The 23,941-nt window shown below is 36.9% G+C and overlaps 1 protein-coding gene across 1 annotated transcript in view; it reads left to right on the top strand.

Annotated features, from left to right (window-relative positions):
* LOC306641039 (coiled-coil domain-containing protein 7-like) overlaps positions 1 to 23,941 on the top strand; it is a 140,906-nt gene that overhangs the window by 14,832 nt on the left and 102,133 nt on the right. The window contains exon 4 of the mRNA XM_079105870.1: positions 2,245 to 2,328. Within this exon, the coding sequence (XP_078961996.1) occupies positions 2,245 to 2,328 (84 nt within the window). The remainder of the gene's footprint in view (positions 1 to 2,244; positions 2,329 to 23,941) is intronic.

The raw sequence follows: 23,941 nt of genomic DNA, 5'->3' as shown, positions 1-23,941 counted from the left end.
CACGCTCCTCTCCTCCTCCTCAGGGCAGGCCCTGGTGTCCTGAGTCCACACAGTTCTCCCCGCCTCTCCTCCCCCGGGCAGCCGCCGGAGCCCCAGTGGCTGTTCCGAGTCCCAGCGCTGTGCCCACCGGCCTCCTCTATGGCGCTCCAGTCTGTCAGTCCTTTTAATTGGGTCATTCCCAATGGATATATAGACCTCTTTTTCTGCCATCTTCTTGGCAAAATTCAAACGGGGAGGGATCTGGTGGGAGAAACTTGGTTGGGGTGAATGATTTACTTTTGTATTCTGTACTCTTTCTCATTCCAGTCCGTCTGCCAGGCTGACTGACTGTCAAAGGCTCAGTTGATTTTTCTTTATTGCTTCAAATTGTTTGTCAACGACATGCATGCTTTTAGACTGTGTACACCAGGTCAAGTACTATCCTATATCCACTATGCCTCTGTTAAATATGGATATGGCTTTGGTTCTTTGTTCATCTGTGAAGAGCTTTTTCTGTGAAATTCAGTTCTTCGGGTCTTTTGTTCTTGCCTTTTTAATATCCTCAAAGAAAACAGGAAGATTATATACTTTTTTCTTTTCATCAACACTGGATATCAACACTGGATATCCAGTGATATCAACACTGGAGTGAAGGGCTTTTGTGTCTTTTTACATTCTAATGTTAAGTGGCAGTTTTGACTACTTTCTAGCACTACTAGATCTTTTTGACAACAATTTCTTTTTATTTCTTTGGATTCATTGGGACACATGATTATCATTATTGATAAATGAGGCTGAAAATGTATTAGCATTATTATTATCATTAGTTATATATATTGCTATGCCCAACAAAGTTGAAGTTCTATTAGTAAGGAAGAAAGGAAGAATCAATATTCTGGATTATTATATAATCTACTTATCTTATAACATCTACTATTGTCATAATTCTTGATTATTTCAGTGTCCATGTAGAAGAACTTTCCAAATAATTTAGCCTTTTATTTCATTGAATTTCTTTCCTCCAGTGATCACATCTTTTAACTACTAAGAAGTGATATTTTCTAATCCTTGTCACTACCAGTAAGTGTTTCATAATGTGAATTTCAATCATCCTAATCTATAGCCACCACCTTCTGTCTTTCCTACTTAGTACACTTAATATTGAGTCCAGAAATTCTTTGATTTCACTGGGACCTTCCTGTAATCTGTTGGTTCTATTGCCATTTTAGTGCCACAGATCTTCCTTTTGTCCTCTTACTCAGGTTAAATTGCACAGTTCATTGTTATTAACACTTCTTTTCACATATTTTCAACCCTCTTGCCCTGTCTTGTCTCTTTTCTTGATGTTATTTGGTTAAACTGCAAACAGTGAGGTAGAGCTCCATCTTCTCTGTATGTGACAGCTGAAATATGGGTGTAAGAAAAATCTTCAAGTATGCTGGTGGTCTTGCTTTATATTTGCAATTAGTAACTCTAGTCTGTTCATTTCCCATTCTCTTGGAAGATTATTTCAGTTTTTTCCCTTTGAGTATGTTTAAAATGTAATGTTCAAGGAATAAACTATTCATGGAGAACCATTCTATGAGAATCCTAACTATATATGCACATTTAAGACTTGCTTATCATGGGTCAGTTCTCTTATTTATAAATCACTGTTTTACTAGAAGAGATTAATCATTGTGATGTGTTAATCTATAAATATTTTTTCCTCAAAGTTTTCTATTGCTTAATAGGTAATGGAAGACTATAGTTTTTGCCAAGTATATTTACAGTCAAAAGTTTAATTCACATTCATTTCTTTATTTTGTGTGATGTGGGTGATTAAACTCAGGGCTTTGTCCATCCTAGGTAAGCACTCTTCCACTGAGCTACAGCGCCAGCCTCACATTGACTTTCTAACAGAAAGAGATATTTATAAGTTAAATACACAGGGGTTACCTTTTTTAGACAACGTAAAATTTCAGGAGAGTAAGGCTGGATTGTTTGATTTTCTGCATATACATAAAGAAGAATGAGAGGAGAGATATACTCAGTATGTCATCATTGAACCACTCCTCAAAATGCACTTTGTTCCACATTTTCTTTTTGGGAAAATTTCTTTTTGGGAAGCATGTTTTCTTGCCCTGCATGTTTGAAGGAATATAAATTACACTAAAATTAAAATATTTTCAAAATATAGTTAAGTATACTAAGAAATAGTACAATATGCAAATGTATTCTGAAAAATAAAAGTAACTTTCTGTTTTGTTATTTTTTTTCTGAAAGGTTGGGGATGATATGAATTCGTTCTTGGTAAATTGTTCACAATTTGCAGTTCAGCTAGAAGAAGCAGTTAAAGAAGAACGTAATGTATGTTCTCTGTATAAACTACCAAGTGTAAAATATTAAAACTTGCGTTGGTAGGTGAAACTTGAGTGTGATATCCAGCTCGCAGTATTAGCCTAGATTCAATATGAGTTATAAAAGGCATTGGAAAACGTTTTTATTTTCCTTTATTCTTCACATAGGCAATTAGATATCTGAATTTTTCTTCTAAGTTCAAAACTGAGAGTATCATTTGTTTTCAAATGTAATATATTTTATTTCAGTTTGTAAAATATGGTATAAAACTATTTTCTTGATTGAGTAGATTCATTATTAGTATATAGAAGAGTTATTCATTTTTATATATTATTTTGTTCCTGTTACTTTGCTGAATTTATCAACTCTAGAAATCTTCTGGTGGAGTTTTTTTTTAAATCTTCTGAGATCATATCATCTGCCAACAGTGAAACACTGATCATTTGACTTTTTTTTCCTGCTTGCGTCCCTTTTATTTCATTCTCTTGCCTAATTATTCTGGCTAAAATTTTAAGTACTGTATTGAAAAGGAATGGTGAAAGTAGACATCCTTGTCTTGTTCTTGGTTTAAGGGGAAAGGATTTGGGTTTCTCCTCAGTCAGTATGATTTTGGTTTTGGGTTTGCCCTGTATATACCCTGTAAAATGCTTAGGTAAATTCCTTTTATTCCTAATTCTTCAGAGTTTTTATCATGAGTAGGTACTGAATTTTGTCAAAGCCCTTTTCTGCATCTATTGAGATGATCATTTGTTTTTTGTCATTGGTTCTATTTATGTAGTGTACTACATTTATTGATTTGCAGATGTTGAACCTTCCTGCATTCCTGGAATGAAAACAACTTGGTCATGATACATAATCTTTTTAATGAGTTGTTGAATTTGATTTGTTAACATTTTGTTAAAGGATTTTTGCATCTATGTTCATCAGGAATATTGGTCTATGGTTTTCTGTCATTGCCATGTGCTTATTAGGGTGGTACAAATTTCATAAGAATGAGTTTGGCAATGTCCACCAGCCCCCTCTATTTTCAACCCCCCCTCTACTTTATGAAATAATTTGAGGATCATTGGCATTAGTTATTCTTTAAGGGTGTGATAGAATTCAATTAAGAATCCATCTGGCTCTGCATTTTTCTTTGTTGTAAGGATTTTTATTAAGTCTTGAGTCTCATTTCTTGATGGTTCTGTTTTCTCTATCCTTTTGGTTTAATTGTGGTAGGTCATGTATGTCTAGAAATGTATTCATTTCTTCTAGATTGTCCACTTTATTAGCACATAAGTTTAAAAATAGCCCTTGGTGGTCTCTGGATTTTAGTGATGTCTGTAGTGTATATTCTTTTTCATCTCTAATTTGTTAATTTAGCTCTTCTGTGTCTTTCCTTTGGTTAGTTTGGCTAAGGGTTTATCAATCTTGTTTATCTTTTCAAAGAACCAAATTTCTACTACATTGATCCTTTTGTATTTTTGAAATTCTCAATTTCGTTATTTTCAGCTCTGTTCTTAATTATTTCCCTTCTTCTACTGGTTTTATAATGGTTGGTTCTTGTTTTCTAGGACTTTGAAATGTATCATTAGGTTGCTTTTTGGGATCTTTTTGTGTAGGCACTCATAGATATATACTTTCCTTTTAGAATTACTGTCATAGTATCCTTGAGATTCTGGCATGTTTTATTTCTATTGTTCAATTCTAAGAATTAAAAGAATTTCTCCCCTGATTTCTTCTATGGTCCATTCATTATTCAAAAGTATAGTTTTCAATCTCCATGTATTGGTGTAGTATCTATAGTTTTTTTTTTTTTCAAAATAAACATCAATGTTTATTATATGAATAGGAATTTTAGAAAATGAAACAAAAATTCTCGGCAAAACTTCTTGCATAGTTTGTATGTATTTAGCTACTATAATGTTTAGATTTTCATGTTTTTTGTTTTTCAAAATAAGCTCATTTCTTCTCATGCTGGAACTCTGCCCATCATTCTTTTCATAATGACTAGCACTCTAATCCATGTGGCATTGACCCAGCTGATCCTTCTCAGAAATAGTTTTTTAAAAATTATTTTTAGATTTATCTTTTAATTTTTTACAGACTGCATTTTGATTCATTGTACACAAATGGGGTGCATGATTTCATTTCTATGGTTGTACACGATGTAGATTCATACTATTCATGTAATCATACATGTACATAGGGTAAAGATGTCTCTCATTCCACCAGTTTTCATACCTTCCTCCCTCTCATTTCCTTCTACATAATCTAAAGTTCCCCCATTCTTCTCTCTCCTCACCCCCTGTCGCCCATTATGTCATTCTCCACTTATCAGGGAAAACATTCAGCCTTTGGGTTTTTGGCCTTGCCTTATTTCACTTAGCATGATATTCTCCAATTCCACTGTCGATTTCTAGTTTCATTCCATTATTATATCATAAGTTGCAAGGAAATTACCTTTTTGTATTTGATAAGACTTGGTTTATGGCCTAAAATATGGTCTATTTTGGAGAATGTTCTATGAGCAGCTGAGAACAAAGTATATCCAGCTGTTGTTAAATGAAATAGTCTGTAGATATCTGTTGGGCCTCTTTGACTTATACTGATTTTTAGGTCTGCAGTGGCTTTGATGATTTTATGTCTGAATGACCTAGGTACTGATGAAGTACATTAAGTCAGCTAGTATTGTATTAGCATTCATCTGAGCTAATATTTTAGTATTTATTTTTATGTAAGTAGGTGCACCAATATCAGGACATAAATACTACTGTTATATATTCTTGTTGGATCATTCTTACCAGCGTGAAATAACCTTACACTTTTCTGGTTAATTTTGTCTTGAAGTATGCTTTGTTAAATATGAGAGTAGTTATTCTGGCTTGCTTTCAGTCTTTATTTGCATGGAATATAATTTTTCATACTTTCACGTTAATTCTGTGATGTCTTTGCCTGAGCAATGTGCCAGTCTACATACAGGTGGGTCATGGTTTTAAATCCAATCTTCCTGTGTATGTCTTTTAACTGGGGAGTCAAGACCTTTTACATTCCGCATCATTATAGAGAGGTATTTATTATCTTGCCATTTTGATTTATTTCTTGTGTTTTCTTCAATCCTGATTCTCATTTGTTTGCCTAATGGCTGCATGACCTGAGTATCTCTGGGCTTGGAGGGGGTGCCATACCAATTGTCTCTGTGCTGGTTTGGGGAATTGTATATTTAACCCCCCACCCTCAATTTGTCACAGAGTTCTACTTCACAAACTGCAAAGAACTTAGGGTCTAATGCTTCTTCACACAAACTTCATCCTGCCTACCTTTAGTACACATCTAAATGACTCCAGTGGTTCCATGGTGTGCCTGGGCTCTGGGGAGCTCTCTGGAGGATATGAGGGAAAGGGCCTGTATTATCTGTGGCCCAGCAGCCTGATTTCTCCTTGGCTCATACTGCAACTTTGTCTGTTTGGTGGGAAGCACAGTGCCAGGGCCTTTGAGCTCCTTAGTGAATCCCGTTGATAGAGTTTCCCAACCTGGGGGTAGATTAAACTCTGTTGAGCTGTGGCATGTTGGTAAATGTACCACACCTGGACAGTTTGACTGTCCTCTTTGAGTGCTTTCCTCCATTCCCTTGCTGGTGGTGGTGCTGAGGAACTTTTGACTCATAGTGATCCCACTACATAAGTTAGTTATCGGCCTGGTTTAAAGGCATCCCCCATGAAAATATTTGCTGGTATTGCTAGGTGGGATAACACTATGGAAATTTAATCATTTTAGAGCTGCCAGTTTAGGTATTTTCTTTATAAAATGACTGCCTGCCACAATTCACCAACAAATTGAGAAAAGAACACTTCTCATGCATCAGCTCACTTTGCAACTTCTGCCCCAGCTTAATTTGGTGTGCATTTCATTTCTGCCAGTGTTTATGAGGCAAACTTGTCAGCTTTGCCTTTGCTTCTTTATTTTTTACACTTTCCTCCAGATTTGACCTGACATTGCAGGTACAGGTTTGGGATTGATGAATTCTTTCTGTTTTAGTGACAAGAATTTCAGACTCTGAGTCGCTGGTAGTCTACTATGGTCTTTCAGTGTGTACTCTTTGTCACCAACCTTGCTGATTAGCTATTCTCTCTGTTTTGACACCAAGCAGCAGAAAAAGTAGGATCTGCAACCTGCAACTCCATCATCTTGATCCCTCCTATATCATGATTTTCAATGACATTTATCGATTTAAAAATTTATAGACATTTTAATAGATTATCTTAGTTATTGTAAACAATATGGTAATATATGTTATTTGTCCCTATATCATTGTTCTTTAGTCATATTTTTTACAGGAATTTGTAGGATTGGCATGGTGTTATGTATTGTTAAAATTATGGGCCAGGTGCAATGGAGCACACCTGTAATCCCAGTGACTCAGGAGGCTGAGGCAGGCAGGAGGATGGCAAGTTCAAAGCCAGCTTCAGCAACTCAGTGAGGCCCTAAGCAACTTAGCAAAACCCTGTCTCTAAATTAAAAAAGAGCTAGGGATGTGGCCCAGTGGTTAAGTGCTTCTGGGTTCAATCCCCCATACAAAAAAATAATTAGGGAAATCATTATATTTTGACTAAGTCTCTGCACCAGGCCACAACAGACCAGAGCAAACCAAACTAGAATGCAACCACTTTTGGTGGGTACTGTGTAATCAAACTGAACTTTAAAATGAGCCAGCTTAAAAACAAAACGAAACAGGAGATTTACACAACCATTCAAGAAAAAAGAAAACAAAACAGGAGATTTACACAACCATTCAAGAGGTACAACAATGAATAAAAGCTAAAAAAAATGTAAAAATCAATAATTCTTGTAAGATCTACAAAAGAAATGAGGTAAACCTGTGCTACCTACCCTAAAATTGAAGCTACCCTCAAACTGGAGAGCATCAGTAGACAAATACAGAGAATTACAACTTACAAGAGCAGAAACTAATTAGCAAAACCTTGTCCAAACCGGAAATGTAATTGATGATTTTCAGTGTGGAATCATTAGAGGTACCCATTATCAAGGGATGCCCACACTTTTAGGAATTTTATCTCTAGGAACTCTACCAGAGTCTCACCTGAATAACAGAGATAATTCCTTTTGAGCTTCTGACAGAAGAGAGGGAAAGAAACCACTTTGAAATATTCAGGTGTATTCTATTTTTAATAAAGTACGCTTTCATTGGAAGGTATTTAACCAGAACATAACTTGCTGGGATTTCAGAACTTTACTGATCCAGTAGCCATCTGTCCACCTAAGGGGATATGGGGAATTGAAGGTTGCTTCCCAGGCTCACCCAAAGTCTTAGACCTAATTATAAGACAATAGTTGCTTCCCCCCATACCTTACCTAAGTAAAGTCCTGTTTACGCCAGTTCTTTTACTCAATACCCCATCTCTATCTAGCAAGAAGAAATTATGAGGCTTGCTAAAAGGCAAAAATCAAAGTTTGTAGAGACCAAACATCAGAAATGGACTTACATATATTAGGTTATTGGAATTAATCTAGAATCTAAAACAACTATGATTAATATGCTAAGTGTTCTAATGAAAGAGTACAGAGCATATAAGAACAGATGGGCAATGTAAACAAAGATATGGAAATTTTAAGAAATAACCAAAAAGAAATGCTAGAAATAATTAAAAAAATAACCACTGTAAAAGAAATGAAGAATGCATTTGATGGACTTATCTGTAGACTGGACATGCTAAGGAAATAATGTGTGAACTTAAGGATATCTCAATAGAAATCCCCCAAGCAGAAAATTAAAGAGGAAAGTGACGAAAAAAAAAAAAAAGAAAGAAAGGAAGAAACAAGAGCAGAGTATTTAAGAACTGTAGGACAACTGCAGATGATGTAACATACACATGGTGGAAATACTAGAATAAGAAAGAGAAAAAAGTATATAAAAAATATTTGAAACAATAATGGCTGAAAATTTCCCTAAGTTAATGTCAGATACACAGATCCAAGAAGCTCAGAGAACACTAAGAAGGATAAATGCTCCAAACACTACACATAGGCAATCATTTTCCAAACTACAGAAAATAAAAGTAAAAATTATGAAAGAAACCAGAGGAAAAATACCTTTCTTTTATAGATATTCAAGAAAACATGCAAGCAAGAAGAGTGATGTCAAATATTTAAAGTGTTGAGAGACAATAACCCATAATGTAGAATTCTGTAGCCTATAAATTATCCTCAAAAATGAAGAAGAAATAAATCCTTTGACAAATTGAGGGAATTTTTTGCCAATACACCTTCCTTGCAAAAAATGTTTAAAAAAATTCTTTCTAGAAAAGGAATATGATGTATGGGCAAACTTATTTCCATATAAAGAAAGAAGTATGTCAGAATGGGATTAAGTGAAAGTAAAATATGAACTACTCCTTTTAAAAATTCTTAATTGATCTTACAAATAGTTTGTTCAGAACAATAATAGCCACATTGTGTTCTATTAATCATCTATCAATCAATCAATCATCTATCCAGTGTTTGTATGGTTAAGTTTAAGTGAAATTCATTAGAGTAATGATGCAGGGATGGGAGAGAGGAATTAGGATTATTTTGTTATTATAAAATACTCCCATTACCCATAAAATAGTACAGTGTTATTTGAAAGTGAACTTGGATTAGTTGTAAATGTATATTGAAATTCCAGGGCAACTACTAAAAACAGTAAAAAAATGAATTGTAACTGATAAGCTATAGAAAATAAAATCATATCAAATGCTCAATTAAAGCCACCAAAGTCATAAAATGGTGAAAGACAAAACATGAACAAAGAATAAGGGCAAAAATTTAACAAATAGTGGCACATATGGTTGACTAATTTCATTATATCAATGATCACTTTGAATGTGAATGATATAAAATGCACCAATTAAAAAAGTGGATTAAAAGACAAGATCCAACTATGTTTTCTACAAGAAATTCAGTTATATAAGTATAAATGGATAAAGAATGCGATTCTCATAATCATCAAAAGAAAGTCAGTGCTGGGTGTGGCAAGGCACACCTGTAATTTTAGTGACCTGGGAGGCTGAGGTAAATTTGAGGCTGCCCCAGTAAATTAGTGAAATCTAGTCTTAAAAAGTTCTGGATCTGTGGCTCAGTGGTAGAGGGCCTCTGTTTTCAATCCCCAGGGCCACAGAAACAAACAGACAAAAAAAGAAAAAAAAAAAAAGAAAGGGACAGAGCAGAAAAGAAAGATGGAACAGCTACATTAATTTCAAACCAAGAAAACTTCAGAGCAAGGGCAGTTAGCAGGGATAAGGAAGACCATTGCATAATGACAAAAGTGACGATCCTTCTAGAAGACCTAACAATTTCTAACATGTATGCACCTAACTGTAGGACATCAAATACTTGAGATAAAAACTGATGGAACTGCTTACCACTGTCATGCTTCCAAAGAGCCTACTTATGTAATAGCCTAAATTAAGAAGGAGATAAATTCACTATTATAGTTGGAATGCTCAGCACCCTTTTTCAGAAATGGACAGGTGTAACAATCAGTAAGAACAATCAGTAAGAACATATTTGAACTCAATAATGCCACCAGTCAGTTGTACATAACAGCCATCTATAGAGTACTTCATCAAACTACAAAAGAATACACGTCTTTCTCAAATTCATAGGGATCACTTACCAATACAGATCACATTCCAGGCCCTAAAACATACCTTGCCACATTAAAAAAAATAAAACAAAACAACAACAACAAAAAAACAGAATCACATAATGTATGTAATTAAGCTAGCAATCAGTAACAGAATGGTAGCTTGAAAATTCCCCAGTGTGTTTCTAAACAATGCATGGATCAAAAAAGAAATCTTAAGATAAATTTAAAAATATTTTGGGCTGAATGAAAGAAAATATGACATTAAAATTTGTGAGCCAGGGTTTCAAGATGGCGGCCTAGAGGGTGGCTGCATTTCATGTTGCTCCAGGACTCAGGATTCAAAAGAGGAGATATTGAGAGACTTGGGACCAACTCAAAGCAGCCAGGTGAGTCTCTCCCGTTGGGGAGGCATCCCGGATGGGGCGGTCATCCCGGAACGCAGGGAACTTTGTGAAGTAGAGCTGCCGGCAAGACAATACTCCCCCCGCTGGAGCAGTGAACTTGAACAACTGGGAGCGTTGTAGAGGAGGCCGCTCAGCACAGAGCTGGGACTCGGAGCAACCACTGGGGCTCCGGTGGCTGCCCAGGGAAGGAGCAGCGAGGAGAGCTGTGTGGACTCAGAACACCGGGGCCTGCCCTGAGGAGGAGGAGGAGGAGCGTGGCCGCTTGGATTCGGAGTGACTGCACCAGAGCTACAGGCAGTTGCCAGAGGAGGAGCGGCGCGGCGAGCTGTTTGAACTCAGACCACTTCTGAACACCGAGGCCTGCCCGGAGGAGTAGGAGGAGGAAGAGAAGGAGCGCGGCAGGTCGTTTGGACTCGCAGTGACTGCATTAGAGCTCCAGGCGGCTGCTCAAGGAGGAGGCGAGTGGTGAGTTGTTTGGACTTAAAGCGACCACTCCTGAACACAGGGGGGCTGCCTGGAGGAGGAGCGTGGTGGGTCGCTTGGTCTTGAGTGGCCGCACCAGAGCTCCGGGCGGCTGCCCAGAGGAGGTGTGCAGCGGGTCACGTGGATTCAGAGCCACTCAGAGCGACCACTCCTGAACACCCGGGGGGTTACCTGGAGGAGGAGAAGGAACGGGGCGGGTCACTTCGACTCGGAGTGATTGCCCAGGGCTACGGGCGGTTGGTGGGAGGAGGAGACACGCAGTGAGTTGCTTGGACTCCTAGTGACCGCACCAGAATACTGGGCGGCTGTCTGGAGGAAGAGGCGTGCGGTGGGTCTCTGGGACTCAGAGCGATTGTACGGGGCCCCAGGTGGCTGCTCAAAGGAGGGGCCGCATAGCCAGGCGATTAAGTGCAGAGCAGGGTCCCAGGATCTAGGAGGCTTCTTGGTGGAAGAGCCGCACAGAGACACGCTTAGGGGCGGAGCAAAGGTCCAGGTCTGCGGGCAGATTCTCTGAGGAGGGGCAGCCTAAGGAGATTCATCTGCGAAGGGTGAGGCTCCCAGGCCCAGGAGGTAGGGCCAGGCCCCTGGGAATTTTGCAGAGGAAGGCAGCCCAGCCCAGGTGGTAGCTGTAAATTGAGGGGAAACTCTAGGAGGGGAACTGAGCAGCGAGACCTCCCCACTGGGTGAGTCTTCCCTGCCGGGAGAGGTTTCCCTAAAAGGACGGTAAAACCAGAGACACAGGCCCAAACAGGCCTTGCCTCAGCCCGCAGCCTAGTTCCCCTTTGGATGACCATTGGTCAACAAGTGGAGGTACCTCTGCCCACTAGCAGGGAATTTACCCCACCTGAAGGCCACAACTCCTAGAGAGGCAGCTTCCTTGTGGAGCACCATGCTATCAACTTCCTCCAAGACTTCAGCCTACTGAAGGCTAAGAGGGGATATATAGAAATCTTCAGGGACATTGTAAGTCGGTGGAGAAAATCTGCAATTTCTCAGTGGTCCACTGCTACCTGAACAATATGAGAAAACAAGGAAAGAAAATGCTGCAAACAAATCTAGATGTTACATCAATAAAACCCAATGACAGCATGGCAGAAGAAATGACAGAAAAGGAGTTCAGAATGTACATAATTAAAAAGATCAGAGAAGCAAACGATGAGATGAAAGAGCAAATGCAGGCATTGAATGATCGCACCAATCGACAGTTAAAAGAACAAATACAGGAAGCAAAAGATAATTTCAATAAAGAGTTAGAGATATTGAAAAAAAACCAAACAGAAATCCTTGAAATGAAGGAAACAATAAACCAAATTAAGAACTCCATAGAAAGCATATCCAGTAGGATAGAACACCTGGAAGACAGAACCTCAGACATTGAAGACAAAATATTTAACCTTGAAAACAAAGTTGGACAAACAGAGAAGATGGTAAGAAATCATGAACAGAATCTCCAAGAACTATGGGATATGATGAAAAGGCCAAATTTAAGAATTATTGGGATTGAGGAAGGCCTAGAAAAACAAACCAAAGGAATGAACAATCTGTTCAATGAAATAATATCAGAAAATTCCCCAAATCTGAAGAATGAAATGGTAAATCAAGTTCAAGAGGCTTATAGGACTCCAAATATACAAAATTAAAACAGACCCACACCAAGGCACATTATAAGGAAAATAACTAACATACAAAATAAAGACAGAATTTTAAAGGCTGTGAGAGAAAAGAACCAAATTACATTCAGGGGGAAACCAATACGGATATCAGCAGATTTTTCAATCCAGACCCAAAAATCTAGAAGGGCCTGGAACAACATTTTTCAAGCCCTGAAAGAAAATGGATGCCAACCAAGAATCTTATACCCAGCAAAAGTTACCTTCAGATTTGACGATGAAATAAAATCCTTCCATGATAAACAAAAGCTAAAAGAATTTACAAAAAGAAAGCCAGCATTACAGAACATTCTCAGCAAAATATTCCTTGAGGAAGAGATGAAAAACAAAGAAGCAAATCAGCAAAGGGAGGAATTATCCTAAAGGAATTGTCAAATAAAGGAGGAACCAAGTAGTGTCAAATAAATAAATAAATAAAATTTAAAAATGAATCATATGACCGGGAAACCAAATCATATCTCAGTAATAACCCTGAATGTTAATGGCCTGAATTCATCAAACAAAAGACATAGACTGGAAGATTGGATTAAAAAAGAAGGATCCAACAATATGTTGCCTACAAGAGACTCACCTCATAGAAAAAGATACCCATAGACTAAAGGTGAAAGGATGGGGAAAAACATACCATGCACATGGACTCAGCAAAAAAGCTGGAGTATCCATCCTCATTTCAGATAATGTGGACTTCAAGCCAAAGTTAGTCAGAAGGGATAAAGAAGGTCATTTCATACTGCTTAAGGGAAACATAAATCAGCAAGATATAACAATCATAAACATCTATGCCCCAAACAGTGGCTCATCCATGTATGTCAAACAAATCCTTCTCAATTTCAGAAATCAAATAGACCATAACACAATAATACTAGGTGATTTTAACACGCCTCTCTCAGCACTGGACAGATCTTCCCAACAAAAATTGAACAAAGAAACCATAGATCTCAATAACACAATCAATAATTTAGACTTAACGGACATTTATAGAATATACCACCCAACCAAGAGCGAATACACTTTCTTCTCAGCAGCACATGGATCCTTCTCTAAAATAGACCATATATTATGCCACAAAGCTAATGTTAGCAAATACAAGAAGATAGAGACACTACCTTGTATTCTATCAGATCATAATGGATTGAAGTTAGAAATAAATGAAAGAGTAAAACACAGAAACTATTCCAACATCTGGAGATTAAACAATATGCTATTATATGATGAATGGATAACAGAAGATATTAGGAAGGAAATTAAAAAATTCTTAGAGGTAAATGAGAGCAAAGAAACATCATATCAAAATCTCTGGGATACTATGAAAGCAGTACTTTGAGGGAAATTTATTTCATGGAGTGCATTTAATAAAAGAAGTAAAACTCAACAAATAAATGACCTAACACTACAGCTCAAAGCCCTAGAAAAAGAAGAACAGACCAGCACCAACAGTAGTAGAAGACAGGAAATAGTTAAACTCAGAGCTGAAATCAATGAAATTGAAACAAAGGAAACAATTGAAAAAATTGACAAAATAAATAGTTGGTTCTTCGAAAAAATAAACAAAATTGATAAACCTTTAGCCACACTAACAAAGAGAAGACGAGAGAAAACCCAAATCACTAAAATTCGGAATGAACAAGGAAATATCACAACAGACAGGATTGAAATACAAAACATAATTAGAAGCTATTTTGAAAATCTATACTCCAACAAAATAGAAAATTTTGAAGACATCAACAGGTTTCTAGAGACATATGAATTGCCTAAACTGAACGAGGAGGACACACACAATTTAAATAGACCAATTTCAAGTACTGAAATAGAAGAAGTCATCAAAAGCCTACCAACAAAGAAAAGTTCAGGACCAGATGGGTTCTCAGCCGAGTTCTACAAAACCTTTAAAGAAGAGCTCATTCCAATACTTCACAAAGTATTCCATAAAATAGAAGAAGAGGAGGGAACCCTCCCAAACTCATTCTATGAAGCCAATATCACACTGATATCTAAACCAGACAGAGACTCATCAAGGAAAGAAAATTTCAGACCAATATCCTTAATGAACATTGATGCAAAAATTCTCAACAAAATTTTAGCAAATCGCATACAAAAACATATTAAAAAGATAGTGCACCATGATCAAGTGGGTTTCATCCCAGGGATGCAAGGTTGGTTCAGCATCCGGAAATCAATAAATGTAATTCACCATATCAATAGACTTAAAGTCAAGAATCACCTAATTATTTCAATAGATGCAGAAAAAGCATTTGATAAAATACAGCATCCCTTCATGCTCAAAACACTAGAAAAATAAGATAGTGGGAACATTTCTTAACATTGTAATGGCCATTTATGCTAAGCCCATGGCTAATATCATTCTACATGGTGAAAAACTGAAAGCATTCCCCCTAAAAACTGGAACAAGGCAGGGATGCCCTCTTTCACCACTTCTATTCAACATCGTTCTTGAGACTCTAGCCAGAGCAATTAGACAAACCAAAGAAATTAAAGGGATACGAATTGGAAAAGAGGAACTCAAACTATCCCTGTTTGCTGATGACATGATTATATATTTAGAGGAACCTGGAAATTCCACCAGAAAACTTTTACAACTCATAAGTGAATTCAGTAATGTAGCAGGTTACAAGATCAATGCTCATAAATCCAATGCATTTTTATACATACGTGATGAATCTTCAGAAAGAGAAATTAGAAAAACTACCCCATTCACAATAACCTCAAAAAATAATAAAATACTTGGGAATCAATCTCACAAAAGAGGTGAAAGACCTCTACAATGAGAACTACAGAACACTAAAGAAAGAAATTAAAGAAAACCTTAGAAGATGGAAAGATCTCCCATGTTCTTTGATAGATAGAATTAATATTGTCAAAATGGCCATACTACCAAAAGTGCTATACAGATTCAAAGCAATTCCAATTAAAATCCCAATGGTGTACCTTACAGAAATAGAGCAAGCAATTATGAAATTCATCTGGAAGAATAAGAAACCGAGAATAGCTAAAGCAATCCTGAGCAGGAAGAGTGAAACCGGGTATTGCAATACCAGATCTTCAACTCTACTACAAAGCAATAGTAACAAAAATGGCATGGTATTGGTACCAAAATAGACAGGTAGATCAATGGTACAGAATAGAGTACACGGACACAAACCCAAATAAATACAATTTTCTCATACTAGACAAAGGGGCCAAAAATATGCAATGGAGAAAAGATAGCCTCTTCAACAAATGGTGCTGGGAGAATTGGAAATTCATATGCAACAGAATGAAACTAAACCCATGTCTCTCACCATGCACAAAACTAAACTCAAAATGGATTAAGGACCTCGGAATCAGACCAGAGACCCTGCAGATTATAGAAGAAAAAGTAGGTCCAGGTCTTCAACATGTCGGCTTAGGACCAGACTTCCTTAACAGGACTCCCATAGCACAAGTAATAAAAGCAAGAATCAATAACTGGGATAGATTCAAACTAAAAAGCTTTCTCTCAGCAAAGGAAACTATCAGCAATGCGAAGAAACAGCCTACAGAGTGGGAGAATATCTTTCCCAATCATACTTCAGATAGAGCACTAATCTCCAGAATCTATAAAGAACTCAAAAAACTCTACTCCAAGAATACAAATAATCCAATCGACAAATGGGCTAAGGAAATGAATAGACACTTCACAGAAGATCTACAAGCAATCAACAAACATATGGAAAAATGTTCAACATCTCTAGTAATAAGAGAAATGCAAATCAAAACCACCCTAAGATTCCATCTCACCCCAATTAGAATGGCGATTATCATGAATACAAGCAACAACAGGTGTTGGCGAGGATGTGGGGAGAAAGGTACACTCATACATTGCTGGTGGGGCTGCAAATTAGTGCAGCCACTCTGGAAAGCAGTGTGGAGATTCCTTAGAAAACTTGGAATGGAACCACCATTTGACCCAGCTATCCCACTCCTTGGCCTATACCCAAAGGACTTAAAATCAGCATACTACAGAGATACAGCCACATCAATGTTCATAGCTGCTCAATTCACAGTAGCCAGACTGTGGAACCAACCTAGATGTCCTTCTATTAATGAATGGATAAAGAAACTGTGGTATATATATATATATATACAATGGAATATTACTCAGCCATAAAAAATGATAAAATTATGGCATTTGCAGGCAAATGGATGAAATTGGAGAATATCATGCTAAGTGAGATAAGCCAATCTCAAAAAGCCAAAGGACGAATGATATCGCTAATAAGTGGAAGATGACACATAATGGGGGGAGGGAAGGGTTAGTGTTAGGGTTAGAGTTAGGGTTAGGGAGAGGGGGCAAGTATGGAGGAAGGAAAGACTGTATAGAGGGAAAAGAGGTATGGGAGGGGTGGGGGGAAGGGAAAAAATAACAGAATGAATCAAACAACATTATGTAAATTTATGATAACTCAAATGGTATGCCTTTACGCCATGTACAAACAGAGAAACAACATGTATCCCATTTGTTTACAATAAAAAAATACATTATTAATTAAAAAAAAAATAGAATTTGTGAGCCATAATGAAGTCTGTGCATGGAGAGACATTTACAGCATTAATGTATTTTGGATGTAGAATTTCCCCGAGGTGGTGCTTTTGGGATTTGGTGAAACCTTTAGTTGGTGGGTGCTGGTAGCAGGTCTTTATTTTATTTATTCATTCATTCATTCATTCATTCATTCATTCATTTATTTATTTATTTATTTATTTATTTATTTATTTTTTAGGAGGACAATCATCCCATATGCCCTTGTACATGTGATTTGACAAATTCACACTGAAATGCAAGAGTGCAGGGTGGCAGCCAGGGTTGGGGGCGGCAGGCGAGAGGCTGGTCTGAGGGGCAGGGCTGCCATTGGAGGAATGAGTCCTGGGCTGGGGCGCCCGGGGACCAGTCAGCACTACGTGGGGCGTGTTTCCACGCTGGAGGAGAGGCCCTCGCTGTGCTCCGTCCCACGGCACACCCGGCAGACGCTGGGGGTCCACTGCAGGCTTTGCAGGAGCACAGGGTGTGCAGCTGGTCGCCCAGAGGGGCTGGTCCTGCCGAGGCAGCTCAGACGTCCCTGGCTCAGACGCCACATGCGGAGTGTGACCAAGCTCAGTGCTGACCCCAGCCAGCAGACGACTGCTATTGTCCATAAAATAATAACATCAGTGACGGTGACATCAGAAAGCACAGAGGTGAAGGTTCACAGAAGCCATGTCGGGCGTGAGTGTATCAGTTTTATTTGTCAGTTGGGCCTCATAAAGCTGGAAGGATTTCTTGAAAATGTCAAAGGCATCCACATAAATGATGAGAGCTGCCACAGCGCTGTGGTAGCAGGTCTTTAGACCACTGGGGATGTGTTCCCAAAGGGGATCATGGGACCCTATCCTATTTTCTTTCTCATTTTTTTTTTTTTTTTTTTTTTTTGCCTTAAGGCTTTATGATGTAACTGGTTTTGCTTTACCCACACAGGCTATAGGCCTAAAACAATGGAGGACAATCAGTCATGAACAGGAACCTCTAAAACCCATGAGTCAAAATAAACCTTTCCTCTTTTTTTTTTTTTTTAAACCTTCTTTTCTTGTTTTTAAAATTATTTATTTATTTTTACTTTTTACAGACTACATTTTGATTCATTGTACACAAATGGGGTGCATCATTTTGTTTCTATGGTTGTACACGATGTAGATTTATACCATTCCTATAAGCATACATGTACATAGGATAATGATGTCTGTCTCATTCCACCATTTTTCTTACACCCCACACTCATTTCCTTCTACATATTCTAAAGTTCTTCCTTTCTTCTCTCACCCCCAACCCGCCAACCCCCATTATTTACCATCATCCACTTATCAGGGAAAACATTTGGCCTTTGGTTTTTTGGGATTGGCTTATTTACTTAGCATGATATTCTCTCGTTCCATCCATTTACCTGCAAATGTCATAGTTTTATTCTTTATGGCTGAATAATATTTCATCGTGTATATATACCACAGTTTATCCATTCATCTGTTTATAATTAATTTTCTTAGGAATTTTTTTGTAGTGATGGAAAGCTAACAATGCTTGCATTGTTGGAATGTATATATTAAAAAAAAGAAAGACCTAAAAAAAAAAAACAAAAAAAAAAAAACTAAGCTTCCACCTGGGAAATCTAGAAAAAGAGGAGCAAAATAAATACAAAGTTAGCAAAAGAAAACAGATAATAGAATTAGAGCAAAATCAATGAAGTTGAAACAAAGCAATCGAGAGAAAATCAATAAAATCAAGAGCTGATTCTTCAGAAAGATAAATAAAAATGAATAAATCTGTAACCAGACTAGGTAAGAAGAAAAAAAAGAACAAAAATATGAATATCAGGTATGAAAGCAGTCACTGTAGATCCCATGACTATTAATAAGATAATAAAAGAATACCGTGAATAATCAAATACCCACAGAGATGAAATGGATTTATTCTTTTTTTTATTGTAAACAAATGGGATACATGTTGTTTCTCTGTTTGTACATGGCGTAAAGGCATACCATTTGTGTAATCATAAATTTACATAGGGTAACGTTGTTTGATTCATTCTGTTATTTGTTCCCTTCCCCCACCCCTCCCACCCGTCTTTTCCCTCTATACAGTCCTCCTTCCTCCATTCTTGCCCCCTCCCACTCCCCATTATGTATCATCATCCACTTATTAGCCATATCATTCGTCCTTTAGTTTTTTGAGATTGGCTTATCTCACTTAGCATTATATTCTCTAGTTTCATCCATTTGCCTGCAAATGCCATAATTTTATCATTCTTCATGGCAGAGTAATATTCCATTGTATATATATACCACAGTTTCTTTATCCATTCATCAATTGAAGGACATCTAGGTTGGTTCCACAATCTGGCTATTGTGAATTGAGCAGCTATGAACATTGATGTGGCTGTATCTCTGTAGTATGCTGATTTTAAGTCCTTTGGGTATAGGCCAAGGAGTGGGATAGCTGGGTCAAATGGTGGTTCCATTCCAAGTTTTCTAAGGAATCTCCACACTGCTTTCCAGAGTGGCTGCACTAATTTGCAGCCCCACCAGCAATGTATGAGTGTACCTTTCCCCCACATCCTCGCCAACACCTATTGTTGCTTGTATTCTTGATAATTGCCATTCTAATTGGGGTGAGATGGAATCTTAGGGTGGTTTTGATTTGCATTTCTCTTATTACTAGAGATGTTGAACATTTTTCCATATGTTTGTTGATTGCTTGTAGATCTTCTTCTGTGAAGTGTCTATTCATTTCCTTAGCCCATTTATCGATTGGATTATTTGCATTCTTGGTTTAGAGTTTTTTGAGTTCTTTATAGATTCTGGAGATTAGTGCTCTATCTGAAGTATGATTGGGAAAGATATTCTCCCACTCTGTAGGCTGTTTCTTCGCATTGCTGATAGTTTCCTTTGCTGAGAGAAAGCTTTTTAGTTTGAATCTATCCCAGTTATTGATTCTTGCTTTTATTACTTGTCCTGTGAGAGTCCTGTTGAGGAAGTCTGGTCCTAAGCTGACATGTTGAACATCTGGACCTACTTTTTCTTCTATAATCTGCAGGGTCTCTGGTCTGATTCCGAGGTCCTTAATCCATTTTGAGTTTAGTTTTGTGCATGGTGAGAGACATGGGTTTAGTTTCATTCTGTTGCATATGAATTTCCAATTCTCCCAGCACCATTTGTTGAAGAGGCTATCTTTTCTCCATTGCATATTTTTGGCCCCTTTGTCTAGTATGAGAAGATTGTATTTATTTGGGTTTGTGTCCATGACCTCTATTCTGTACCTTTGACCTACCTTTCTATTTTGGTACCAATACCATGCTGTTTTTGTTACTATTGCTTTGCAGTAGAGCTGAAGATCTGGTATTGCGATATCCTCTGCTTCGCTCTTCCTGCTAAGGACTGCTTTAGCTATTCTCGGTTTCTTATTCTTCCAGATGAATTTCATAATTGCTTGCTCTATTTCTGTAAGGTACACCATTGGGATTTTAATTGGAATTGCATTGAATCTGTATAGCACTTTTGGTAGTATGGCCATTTTGACAATATTAATTCTGCCTATCCAAGAACATGAGAGATCTTTCCATCTTCTAAGGTTTTCTTTAATTTCTTTCTTTAGTGTTCTGTAGTTCTCATTGTAGAGGTCTTTCACCTCTTTTGTGAGATTGATTCCCAAGTATTTTATTTTTTTTGAGGCTATTGTGAATGGGGGTAGTTTTCCTAATTATTCTTTCCAAAGATTCATCACTTATGTATAAAAATGCATTAGATTTATGTGTATTGATCTTATATCCCGCTACTTTACTGAATTCACTTATGAGTTGTAAAAGTTTTCTGGTGGAATTTTCTGGTTCCTTTAAGTATATAATTATATCATCATCAAATAGGGATAGTTTGAGTTCTTCTTTTCCTATTCGTATCCCTTTAATTTCTTTGGTCTGTCTAATTGCTCTGGCTAGAGTTTCAAGGACAATATTGAATAGAAGTGGTGAAAGAGGGCATCCCTGCCTTGTTCCAGTTTTTAGGGGGAATGCTTTCAGTTTTTCACCATTTAGAATGACATTAGCCATGGGCTTAGCATAGATGGTCTTTACAATGTTAAGGAATGTTCCCACTATCCCTATTTTTTCTAGTGTTTTTAGCATGAAGGGATGTTGTATTTTATTGAATGCTTTTTATGCATCTATTGAAATAATCATGTGATTCTTGACTTTAAGTCTATTGATATGGTGAATTACATTTATTGATTTCCGGATGTTGAACCAACCTTGCATCCCTGGGATGAAACCCACTTGATCATGGTGCACTATCTTTTTAATATGTTTTTGTATGCGATTTGCTAAAATTTTGTTGAGAATTTTTGCATCGATGTTCATTAAGGATATTGGTCTGAAATTTTCTTTCCTTGATGTGTCTCTGTCTGGTTTAGGTATCATGGTAATATTGGCTTCACAGAATGAGTTTGGGAGGGTTCCCTCCTCTTCTTCTATTTAATGGAATACTTTGAGAAGTATTGGAATGAGCTCTTCTGTAAAGGTTTTGTAGAACTCGGCTGAGAACCCATCTGGTCCCGGTCTTTGGATTTATTCTTTGAAAGACACAGTCAGCCAAAACTCACTCAAGAAATAAGATGCAATCTGAGTAACCCATATCTGGTAAAGAAGTCGAATAAGTACTAATAACCTAAAACACAAAGTGCTAAACCCATGTGGGTTCACGTGTGAATTCTTCCCAACACTTAAGAAATTATATCATTCTCTGAAGTATAGTCCAGAGTATAAAAGCAAAGGAAATACTTTCTAACTCATTCTGTGAGTCCAACATTAATAGTGAAGACATCATAAAAAAAGAAACCAGAAATGAATCTCTCTCATGAATATGGATGGAAATTCTCAAAATACTAGCAAATCAAAATCCAGTAATTCATAAAAAAATATGCATAATGAACAGGAAGCTTTTCCCGAATGTGCAATGATGGTTCAACAGTTTGAAAAGCATTTGCTATAATTCGTCATGCCAATAGGCTGAAGAAGAAAAAATTAAATGATTTAATCAACAGATGCAGAAAAAACATTCAACAAAACTCAGGAACCTTCATCTTATGAAGAGCATCTCCAAAAACCCAAGGCTAACATCCTTCTTGCTGGTGTAAAATGGAAGCTTTCCCACCTAAGGCTGGAAACTAGACTAAGATGTCCCTTTTCACTACCACTCTTAAATATTGGACTGGAAGTCCTAGTTAACACAATAAGACAAAGGAAATAAAAAAGAATACAGACTAAGAAGGAAGAAATGAAACTAAGTGTTCACAGATGACATTATCATCTATGTGGAAAATCCCAAAGAATAAATAAAATAGTTTTCCTAGAACTAATAATCAATTATAGCAATGTTGAAAGATATCAATCATTTTCCTGTATGGACATGAATAAGTAGAATTTGGAATTAAAAATCATTTATACTGGTATTCCCCAAATGATATAATGCTATTTATAAGGTATAAATTTAATAAGTTATATACAAGTCTGTGTGATGAAAATCAGAAAACACTAATGAAATAAATCAAACACAAAGAAAATAAGTGAAGAGCTATTCCATGTTCATGGTTAGGAAGACTTAATTAATTAATTAATTAATTTTTTAAAAGTCTCTACTGACTATTTCCTCCACTTAAGTAAAAGTTCCCTGAGAAGCTTTCAGGACAGCTGAAATTCTATAAAGGGTCATAGCATCTGCACAAGACCAAAACAAGAGATATCCAAAATAAGTCATGTTATAATATTATCATTAGTTTTATCATTATTCTGTACTTCTTTTTAGAAATAAAAAGTCTCTGACCACAGAGAAAATTTGTGGTCTGTCTCAAAGGAAGTCACCCAGAAAACAATACATAGTAAAAAGAAAACATAAAATATAGAAAGCTTTCCAGAGGTGAGCAGTTATTTGTTTTTACACTTTTTTTTTTCTCACCTGATAAGTGATAGGGTATACTACTAAGTCTCCTTTGTTCATTTGAAGGATGTTTCACATAAAACTGATTTAAACATATTATTACCTAGATTTCAATCCTATAGGCAGGCTAGCTCTGAATTATTAAATGTTTTAAAAGTTACTTACAAAATAAAAATGGTTCAAATGACCAATTGTCCAAAATTGAAAATAGAAGATTAAAGGATAATTGTCCAAGTAACATAGCTACAATTTAATGAATGGCCTGTTGAGTGACAGATACCATCATCAGAGTTTGCAATGGGTCATTGTTAAGGTTAAAATCATCTGCAGGGGTGAGTTTATTTTTTAAAATTTTTAAATCTATAGACTGCATTTTGATTCATTTGCACAAATGGGGTACATTTTTTCGTTTCTGTGGTTGTACACCATGTAGATTCACACCATTCTTGTAATCATACATGTACATAGGGTAATGATGTCTATCTCATTCCACCATTTTTCATACCCCTGCCCCCTCCTCCCTCTCATTTTTCTCTGTGTAATCTAAAGTTCCTCCATTCTTCTCTCACCTCCCCACCCTCCCACATCCATTATATATCAGCATCCACTTATCAGGGAAAACATTTGGCCTTTGGATTTTTGGGATTGGCTTATTTCACTTAGCATGATATTCTCCAATTCCATCCATTTACCTGAAAATGCCATAATTTTATTCTTCTTTATGGCTGAATAATATTCCATTGTGTGTGTGTGTATATATATATATATATATATATATACACACCAGAGTTTCTTTATCCATTCATCTGTTGAAGGGCATCTAGGTTGGTTCCACAATCTACCTATTGTGAATTGAGTTGCTATAAACATTGATGTGACTGCATTACTCTAATATGCTAATTTTAAGTTCTTTGGGTATAAACTGAGGAGTGGGATAACTGGGTCAA

Source organism: Sciurus vulgaris, assembly GCF_902686455.1.
Source record: "Sciurus vulgaris genome assembly, chromosome: 12".
In the NCBI taxonomy this organism is placed as follows: domain Eukaryota; kingdom Metazoa; phylum Chordata; class Mammalia; order Rodentia; family Sciuridae; genus Sciurus; species Sciurus vulgaris.
Note: the sequence above shows the minus strand (reverse complement) of the source record. Positions and strands in the feature narration are given on the sequence as shown.